At 60.6% G+C, this 10,272-nt stretch overlaps 1 protein-coding gene across 1 annotated transcript; it reads right to left on the bottom strand.

Moving 5' to 3' along the window:
• Positions 1-8,658: 8,658 nt before the first annotated feature.
• Positions 8,659-9,800, bottom strand: TOB2 (transducer of ERBB2, 2). The gene has a single exon (XM_026038305.1). The coding sequence runs from the start codon at positions 9,712-9,714 to the stop codon at positions 8,698-8,700; it is 1,017 nt and encodes a 338-aa protein (XP_025894090.1). The 5' UTR covers positions 9,715-9,800; the 3' UTR covers positions 8,659-8,697.
• Positions 9,801-10,272: the final 472 nt, after the last annotated feature.

Raw genomic sequence — 10,272 nt, forward strand, 5'->3', positions numbered from 1 at the left:
GGCAGCGCAGCAGGAGACCCTGGAGCAGGGTGGCAGTGCCAGGCGCTCGGCATGGAAGAGGTTCAGAGGATTCCTGTATCCCAGCTCTGTGGAGCGGTCACACTTACGTGCAGGCAAGCAGAGCTGCAGCTGCCATTGCACTCGGTGCTGAGCGCCGCACGAGTAGTTTGTGTTCCTGGCGAACGAAGCGAGGTGAGCACCGAAACCTGCCTCCCTTTCCGCTGGAGCAATTAGCCCGTGTTCACTGCTTCCATTAGCAAGGGAACTGGGCGATGGCATTAGGTACGTGGACATAAGCCTGTTTGCCTACAAAGAACATACAACCTCCTCCTCCCGTAAGCGCAGCAGGAGCCCAAACGCTGCTTCTTTGGTCAGAGTTCGAAGCCTCTTTCAACCAGTTCTTTAACCTGCTCAGAAAAAGCTCTCCTCGCTTTATGTGCGGGTCATGTTACAGGTTCTATGCTGTATTTCATGGACACTTCTCCAGCTTTTCCTACGGCATAGCCTCTCCTTTCCTCTCAGCCTCCCTCCGTAGCTTTGCTTTAGGGTCTGTGATTCCCAAGTGCCTCAGGCCGTTTGTGGTAGGACGGAGTGCAGGAACCTGTTAAAACAGAGCCGTGTTTCATCAGCTAGTAATATTTACACCCCTCTATCATCATGTTGCATGAACACCCAGGATGTGCCAATGCTATGTTGCCATTTTGCTTCTGAATAAGCACCTGTGGAGTTTAATGAGTTCTCCTCCTGCCTGAAGCCAGTGGTCACAGGCCTTGTCACTGTTGGGCTGCCTGGATAATCCTGGACATTCTGGGAGGGGTGGCAGAACTCAGCGCAGGGGCAGGATCTTCCAAAGGCTGAGGGGTGTCTAAAAGGCTTCCACAAAGAGAGTCGGGCTGCTCGCGTCACAGGGAAATAATCCTCCTTGCAAAATCCATCCTCCCTGCTGGCCAGAGGCGACTGGTCGGAACAGGCTGTTCAGACGTGGCTGCCCTCACCTCCAGCTACGCTCCTGCAATGCTCCCAGCTGCCACCTGCTCTGCCATCAGCTCCTGGGCCAGAGCCAGYGACGGTGGCAACACCTGAGCCTACAGCCGGGCTCCTGCGGCGCGGGCAGCTCCCCGGCAGCCGGGCAGGCTGCCCACCTCGGGGTGCACGGGCGCAGCCGGCCTCGCCTCCCACCGCACACAGCTCCGGTCAGGGCCTGGCACAGGCTGCCCAGGGAGGCTGTGGAGTCTCCTGCTCTGGAGATCTTCCAAACCCRCCTGGATGCCGCCCTGTGCCCCGTGCTCTGGGTGTCCCTGCTGGAGCAGGGGGTTGGACTAGATCATCTCCAGAGGTCCCTTCCAACCTCAACCAGTCTGTGATTCTGTGAAACCCAAGGAACCTCTTCCTACCCCGGGGGTCTCCTGTACCTTCTGGCAGCAGGTGCATCTAATGGAGAAGTGTCCAGAGGTGCAGCTGCAGCCCTTCACCCCCMTGCCCAGGCTGGCCACTGAAGCCCAGTGAGAGCAGAGAGCCGCAGCTACGGGCCAGCATGAGGGCTGAACCCCTCGAGGTGCGACCTGCCCCGCTTGGCACAGTGTGAAGCAGCCATTGTTCACGCGCTGAGAGCCGAAGCAAGTGGTTCGGCGGGGCAGGCTCAAGGCCCAGCCTAGGGCAGGAGGCCGCTGAGGATGCAGCTGGAAAGCGGTGGCCCTGCGTGGCCCGCGGCAGCCTCGCTTCACCACTGTGCCACAGGGAGAGGACGTTCCGCAAAGTGACGTTTGCCTCCAGGAGGAAGCCGGGCTCCTTCTAGGAGCAGCAGAACTAATTCCTGCCTTCCCTGAACACGGGAAACTCCGCTCGCCGGCAGCGTCTGACCAAATCCAGGGCTGTGTGCTCAGCCAGGACACTTCAGGCCAGCTCCTGGCGTGGCCAGCGGTAACTGCGGGGCCTGGGGCAGGACACTGCCCAGGAGAAGGCTAAGGGGGCAACAGCCTGAATTTAGGAGGAGGAGAAGCCCATCTCGCACAGGCTTGTGAGCAGGGACAAACCCCTTGAGTGCACAAGTGGCTAGAGCGGTGGATACTGGTTTAATGCTGCGCTTTGGGTGAGGTGGGGCAGCGGGCAGAGAGCACTGGCCAGCAGGCTGGTCGGAYGCAGGAGGAGCAGAACGTGTGTGAGTTCATGCAGAGGACGGGACAGCARCACGGGCTGCGTGCAAGGACACCCTTGTTCAGCCTGCAGGCCCTGCTGGCCCTGTGCAGGTCTCCAAGCCTCGCTCCGTGAGTACAGGCAGCGAGGGGTTGTTTCACCCAGGCCRACACGAGGAGCCTCCTTTCACCCACACGGCTGTGGGCGCCAAGGGCCAGTCTTTGACGGGAAGTTCCCTGCACTGTAAAACCGCACGGGTTCAGCGCAGGAAAGGGCAGCTCCCACCAGCTCTCACAGCCCTAGCAGCGCTCTGGGCAGGACAGTCGAGCGACTTTACAGGATACTCCAAGTATTTTAAATGAACTTGTCCAGCCCCAACTGGTTCTGGACTATGAAGCTCTACTGGCCGGGCGAGGGAAGGGTCAGCACGCAGTTACTAATAGAGGTCTCTGCTTCCTAGATAATGCTTTGCAGATTACTGCTGTGGTCCTCAGACGACCTTGTTTGACAGGTTTATCCTGCTTTCCAAGAAAGCTTAGTGACACGGGGGACAGAGATAAATCAGGCATTGCAGAAGGATGGAATCCAGCAGCAGCAGCAGCACTTCTTGCCAGGTACTCTGTGTGCTCGGAGCCCATTCTTCTGTCCCAGACATCCCAAGGTACAAAATACTTGAGCGAAGGTCACTCTGAGCCTGCCTGAGGTTACTGTTTTTTTGCCTGAGTCAGTTAAACTGGCCACTCATCCTGTGGCACTCCAAAGGCAAGGTCACTAGTTGTTCAGAGCCAATGCACAGAAAGGCCCAGAGGAGCTCTGGAAACGTAACAGAGAATGGGCTAGGGAAGTGGGAGATGGGCATGGCGGGAACGTTGGGACAAATGCTTGGGACTCCACCATGACCCGTCATTGCCGCAGAGCCAGAGGTGGCACAGGCCGGGGAAGCAGCCTGCCTTTTTGCTCTCTCCATGCAGATGCCCTCGCCAGAAGGAGCTGGAGGGAGGTGAGGGCAGGAGGCCACCACTCGAGACCCCTCTGCTGACACCCAGCAGCTCTAAGATTTCTTGCACTTTAGATTAGTGGCTGCAACTGCACACGCCTACAAGTGGCTGCAAAGCACAGGTTGCGGGTGGATAGCGCAAAGCAGACAAGGCAGCAGGAGCTCAGGGAGAGACAGTGGCGGAAGGCAGACATGGAGCTTCGTCATGCAGGGGCTGCGTGGGGGGAAGGAAGGATGGCCGCACAGCAGAGAAAAGAGGCGGCGCCGAGCGAGGGCCCCATGAGAGGAGTCGCCAGCGGCCGGGCCCGGCGGGACGGGGACACGGGGACACGGAGACGCGGGCGCGGCCGCCGCTCGTCTCGGCGCGGCGACAGTTAACGGCCGCCAACGGCCGGCCCGCCGCGCTGACGTCACCGCGCTATTTATAGGCCGGGCCGAGGGCGCGCCCGCCCCGCCCCCTCGGCTGCCGGCCGCGTGACGTCGGCGCGCCCCTCCCCCCGCTCCGAGGGGCCGCCCCACCCCCACCCCGACGGGGCGGACAAAATCCCCCATAGGGGAGCTTGGGGGAGGGAGGGGCACCTTGGAGAGCACAATGTCCCCCCTCGAGTTATAGCTGTATATAGATTTATAATAATAGTCTTTCTGGGTTGGCTCCGTGCTGTCCGTATTACAACCGCAGCTGCGCGGCGCTGGACCCTTCGGCTGCGCCTCGGAGCGCCGTGTCCCGTCGGCTCCCTCGCCAGCTTTGGCTGGGCCCTGTCCTGAGCCGGCTTGGTGGCGCCCTGTCCCTTCCGACCCGGCCAGCGGCGCCGCTTGGGCTGCTGCGAGCAGGTGGGGAAAGCTCCGGGAGCGGAGCCTGTCCCGGGAATGCTGTCCTTGGCGGGAACTCCCCGCAGCRGAGGGAGGCGCTGCCCTGCGGGGACCTGCTTCCCTCAGCAGGAGCCCCGCGCCACGAGCACCGCGCACTGGGCAAGACCAACAGACCCCCCAAGTGCCCCCAGCTGCGTCTCATGACCGCGCATGGACAGGCCTCGCTCCGCAAGGACGTCCGCCACGCCACCTCCGGAGCCCTCCACTGCCTCGTCCCGCCTGAAGACACAGTGAAATCCRGCCCGAACCCTCCTCCCAGAGGCCCCGTTTCTCCAGTCCTCTCCTGCGCCCCTGCTCCTTGGGCAGAAATAACGTGTCCGTCTCCGACGCGCACCCTTTCCCTGGGAAAGCACTTGTGCTGTTGGCTGCGGCCCTGCACGAACGGGCTGCTCCGCGGGGCCCTGCCTCGAGCAGGATGGACAAGGAGCAGCACTGGTGCGTCAAGCCCCAGCCACGTGTGCTCGCTTGGGAGAGGAGCGGGAAGAAAAGCCGAGAAAAAGCMGCCGGGGTTTCCTGAGGGGAGCAGGGCAGGGCCAGGGAGCGGGAAGAGGCCGGGGCAGCGCAGTTTGGCTGGGCTGGTTGCAGGGAAAGCCGCAGCGCTGCTGTCTTCGAGGCTGCGTCTCGTGGTTGCATAAGGCTTCCCTCCGAGCCCCAGCCCCCTCGCTCTCCCAGAACAGCCTGATCCATGTCAGAAACTGCAGCTTTCACAGATGAGAGCCCAAGGATGAAGCCTGGTGTTTTTTTTCCCAGAGTGTCTCCTCCTTCCAGGTGGGAGCCTGTCCGCCCACTGACTGAAGTCTCAGGTTTCCTTCTTAGTGGCAGTCCTCCATGAGGAACATCTCAGCAAGCCCCCCGGCCCCTGCTCTGGGGATCATCCAGTGGCTCCAGGAGACAAGTCCCGCCTTGTTCCCGAGCCTCAGCAATGGGCCGCATTTGGGGACCGGCTCGGCCGCTTGACCAGACCTGGTGTCAGGCGCACAGTGACTGTGGACAGGGCCATCCCGGYCGGGCGAGCGCAGAGCTCCGGCCCCTTCCTGCGTGTTCTTGGTGGCCACGGCCCCTGAAGGAGGGCAGAGCCGTCGCCCTCTCCGCACGGCTCCCTGCCCTCCTGCCCGCACCGAAGGGCTGCTGCCAGGCRGACAAGGGCACTTTGCCTCCCTGCTCTCATGGAGACACCCCATGATGGTGTCTGCCTGGAATTACGGCTTTGCTGAGGCTTTTCCTTAATCTTTGACCGGGCCRTGCAGCTCTCAGCTGTAAGTAAGGCCACTTGGGTACCTGTGCTGCAGAAGGGAAAGGCTCCGCACAGCCTCAACTCGCCCTTTCCAGAGACGCATCCAAGGGCAAGGGTCTGCACATGCTCCAGATAAACGATGACAAGGGGTTCAGGACACCAAGGGCACCGAACAGCTCCAGTACTCTGTGGATTGTGGCAGCAACGTGCAGCCCGCCCTGCAAAGCCAGGTGCAGCAGCACGAGACCTTCCAGGAAGACATCCAGGTGCAAGGGGCTGCGGGAAGGACGCAGGAGGCAGCTCCACATTTGGGTTCCTCTACTGCATCCCGACAAGCTACTCGGACCGCTTTGAGGAGGCGGTGGAGATCCGCGCGCCGGCGCTGAGCACAAGCAGCCTCCGCCTGCGGGAAGCTGCTCCCTTGGCAAGCGCAGGGAAACGACGTTGTTTCCTGGGCTAAGATGCCTGTAAGCACCGTCCTCGGCCTGGAAGGAAGGCACTCACCCCTCTTCCCTAGAGGGAAGCAGCATGGCCTAGAGAAATTCTTACTGCATGTGAGCACTGGGGACCAGAAGCAGAGTGAGGCACCAGGGCACCATCCCCTTCCCTCGAGCCAGGCTCAAGGCCACCCTGCTACGAGAACCCCCCAGAAGGACAAAGCGGGAAGAGGGGACAGGCCCGCGGCGCTCCAGGGCTTCCTTTGCACGGCAGGAACCGAGAACAGCCCAGGGCTCAACAAGCCCCTGGAGGGGAGCGGGCTCAAAGAGCAGGTGGGTCCCAGCCCACGCTGCCTGTGCGGGCTCTGCCTGGCCCCACAGCTCCGTGCAACGGGAAGGGGGTCTCCAAGCRCTGGCAGCCCTGTCCCGTACTGGGAGAGGCAGCCCCCACGGCGCTTCTCTCCCTGCGGAGCACAGAGCACACGGCAACCGCTTATTATATCATGCTTTTAATACAAACTTAAAAAAATCTGGAACAATAGAAACTGTACAGATTTGATCAACCTTTTTTGTTTTTTTTTTTTTGTTTTTTAACTAAATCTCTAGACACACCAATGTCCCGTTCCAAAATATTGCACAACATTCTGAATACAAAACTCTGATTGTATTCCTCCTTCGCTAACGAAAAAAAACAGAAATAAAAAAGAAAAAAAAAAGAAAAAAGGAAAAAAGACGGCACCCCCTGCTCCCCGTCGCAGCGGCTCCCTCCTTGGAAARGCAGCCAAGCGGAGCGTGTCCGGGGACGCTCCGCTCKGAGCCGCCGTCCCCCCGCGCGCTCCCTCCGCCGGGCGGCCCTCGACTCGCTCCCCGAGAGGGCCGGGACGGGAGGGAGGGAGGCCGAGTGGGGAGAAAGGAATCTTCACTTGCGTCTCTTTTTTTTTTAAAGTTTTTTTCCTGAAAAAATATTTTTCTCTCCTCTTTTTAAGAAAAAATCTTGAAAAGAAAAAATTACATTTTTTTTTACGTTAGAAATATACATATATTATATATACCTCTTACATTTTACAAATGTAGCAAATTATTCAATACAAACGGACATCAACGGAAAAAAAAAGGAACACAAACCCATAAAAAATAAAAGTTAAAAAAAAAAAAAAAAGAATTCTCTCTTCTCTTCCTAAGAAACCAGGTAAATTAGTGCAGGTTTTAAAAAATAAAACTGAAGCTGAACGCCTACATCCAAGCCTGGGAAAGGGCCGCTGGCTCCCGCCCGGCGCTGGAGCAGCGCTCCTGAAGCACACACGCTCTTTTCCCTTGGGGGGACGGGGAGAATGGTCCCTGCGCTCCGGCGATGCCGGCGCCCAAGCGTCACGCGCGGAGACTGTTCCGAATGCTTCCCAGCCAGGATGGCAGCCCCTCGGCAGTGCGGATGGGAAGGATGGGGCGGCAGTGGRAACACGGCGGGCAGGGGCCTTCACCAGAGCGGGGTGAAGGGCTCCGGTGCTCGCGGGCACCTCTGCGCTGCGTCCCGTTTTCCCTGCAAAGGCTCATTGGCAGCACAAGCAACAGGGCCGGAGCGCCTCCGACTCGGCTCCGGGGAGCCGGGAAGGGCGAGGAGCTCGGGCCCTTCTGCCCCGGGACGGGGGTGCCTGGAAGAGCTCGCGGGCTCTCAACAGGCGCTGCTGGGCCGGCTTTCAGAGGGGCTCCAGAGACGCGCTCCACAAAAACCAGACCCCGGCACTCGAGAGGCAGCAGAGAGACTTTCCAAAAGTCACATCCTGGAACCTGACCTGTCTCACTCCTCTGTGCAAGCACACGGTGACCGCGCGGGTCCCTGCCCTGCAGCGCTCACGCGGGAGCTCACGGCCAYCACAGCGACGCGTCGTGCCGGTACCAACGGAACTGACACAAGGCGCTTCCCGCGTCCGCTGCCACAAACGCACGGGACGGGGCTCAGCCCCGCCGGGAAGCACGAACCCTTCGCTACCATTCACGAGAGCAGCTTCAGCAACGTAGCCCTTGCTCCTGCCCACACGCAGGGCTGCCTCTCTAACTGAAAGGAAAGGAATCCCCTCTCAAGGGCTGCAGAGAGGATTTCACAGCAGGGAAGGAGCTGAACCGAGGAGACTGCCCCAAACAAGACAACCGACCACTGGCCGATACTGCCCTTGCTGGTAGGGAGGGAGTACAAAGTGGGGCAGGACCCCGGCGCAGCCGCCGGGCTCAGCACGGCCCCCCACGCACATAGTGTTTTACCCCACGGGGCTCTCGTCTGGGCCAGCCAACGGCTCAGAGAGGCCACAGAAAGGCCCCCTTGGCTCGTGGCACAAGGGGGCTGTGACCAGTCACTTAGCTCAAAGCGCCGCGTCCCCGCAGCCCCACTCCATAGCGGTGGGAGCAGGAAGGAGCCGTCTCGATGCCAGTTCACAGCCACGCTCCAGGCCGCCCGGCCCGTGCCGCGAGGGCTCAGCCAGAACCAGCACCTCTCACCACCACGACAGCCGGCCCGGCCAGCGGCACCCGCACAGAGCCGCATCGGAGCGGCAGCCCACGCGCCGGCTCCGCTGCTCGCCCGCTCCCTGGCCCCCAGCAGGGTGGCAGTGCCCGACACGCGGCGCCTCTCAGCCCGCCCGCAGCGAGGCACAGAGCGGCCAGCGGCGGGCAGGGCGCGGGGAGAGGGAGGGCAGCCGCATCATGACCTGCGGTGGCACCGTTCCTGGGCCGGCGCAGCGCAAAGGTGAACGCAAACCAAAAAAAGCCCTCGACTCATTAAAGGAGTAAAAAAGTGAGTAGGAAAAAAGCACAGGGACTGAGTTAAAAAACAGGTCAGTGCTTCAGGAGCGTTGCCAGCACAGCGCAGTAACACTGGGCTCTCTCTTTTTCCAAGAAGCTATATTTATAAGATTTGAATATTTTCTGTATATTTCTATTTTTCTTTTTTCTCTCCCTCTTTTTTTTTCCTCCTCGTTTTTGTTCTTGTTCCCCCCTCCCTCCCCACCCCAAGTACTCTCCTTCCTTCCTCRCGTTCAGTTGGCCAGGACCACAGGCTGGAACGACTGGCTGGGGTACTGCATGGTGTTCAGGTTGTAGCTGAGTCCTTCCACAAAGGGCGACTTCTCCAGGAAGAGGCTGTTGGTGCTGCCGCCGAAGACCTGAGCCACGTCGAAGGCGCCGCCGGCGCCGAACTGTGACGCCGGGGGGACGCCGCCGGCCTGGCTCTCGCCGGCGCCGCCGTCGAAGAAGAGGCTGCCGGAGCCCGGCGAGGCGCCGCTGTAAACGAACTCCTTGGCGTTGGGCGAGAGCTGCGACTGCGGCGCCTGGCTCCCCGCGCCGCCGAGGAAGTTCAGAGAGTGCATGGACAGCGAGAGGCCCTTGTGCTTCAGCAGGTTGTTAGTGGGAGACCTGAGCATCCTGGGCTGCTGCGCGGCGCCCGCTCCGCCGCCGCCTCCGCCACCCCCGCCGCCCTTCTTCATCTTGGTGGAGCCGAACTTGGTGGCAGCAAACGTGGCAGTGGTGAAGGTGATGGGCTGGGCAGAGCGAGGGATGAAGGTGGGGCTGGGCGACTGGCCGAAGGACGGCGAYGGCGAGTTGGACAGCGAGTTGTCCTGGCTGCCGATGGGGACGAACACCTGCGCGTCGGGGTTGAAGCTGCTCTTGATTTCTTTGTCCAGCTCCATGGCGCTACAGCCCTCGCTGTCGTCCAGGTACAGGACCTTAACAGAGCCCTTCTCGCCAATCTGGTAGGAAACCTCAAAGGGATCGATCCAGACGCTCAGCTCCTCAGGCACGTTGGCGCGCACATCCTCCACGGCCAGCCCGCTTCGCTTGGCCGCCAGCTCCACCACCGGATCCACCGTCTCCCCGATGTGGACGCAGCGATAGCCCGATCCCTTCAGAGGCTTCTCCGGGTACCAGTGACCCTCATACTTCTTCTTCAGCAGGCGCTCGAGCTCCTCGCCAAACAGGTCTGCCCGCCTCCGAGGAAGCTTGTTGTACAGGTATGAGATGATGAAGTTAAGAGCAACTTTGATCTCCAGATGCATACTCCCTTCGCAGCAAGCAAGTCAGGGCAGCGTATTAAAAGGGACAGAGTGACAAACACATAGACAAGATGCAGCTCCAAGCAGACCTAGGGAAAAGATAGGAAAAAAAAAATGGATAAAGACAAGAAATTGCCACATTTTTCACCTGTTGAAGTCAACARCTACACCTTTTCTTCGGCAAAAGCAGAGGAAACCTTTGTACAAACACTACCGAGTACTCRCTCTGACTCGGAGGGTTACCCCAGATGCGCTGGCCCCCAAAACACGGGGTGCTGGTGGGGGAAGAGCCTCCCTTGTGCCACACAGAAGCGCAGGGGGGCAGCCAGCACCCGCACCGTGCCGGCCTCGCTGCTCAAGCAGGGCTGTTTGGGCAGCTCCGACGGCGCCTCGCTGCGCTCCTCCTCGCCTGCCCCAGCCTCTCYGGGACAGAAAGGTGCCGCCCGGAAAGCCCCTGGAACCGCTCGGGAGCCTGCACAGAGGCCGCCTGGGGCAGCGGGGTGACCCCCAGCAAAGAGGCCAGGCGCTCCCGCCGGCCACTGCGTCCTGCTGGCGCAGACG

The sequence above is a fragment of the Nothoprocta perdicaria genome, unplaced genomic scaffold (genome assembly GCF_003342845.1).
Source record: "Nothoprocta perdicaria isolate Ctin4 unplaced genomic scaffold, notPer1 scaffold_206, whole genome shotgun sequence".
NCBI lineage: Eukaryota > Metazoa > Chordata > Aves > Tinamiformes > Tinamidae > Nothoprocta > Nothoprocta perdicaria.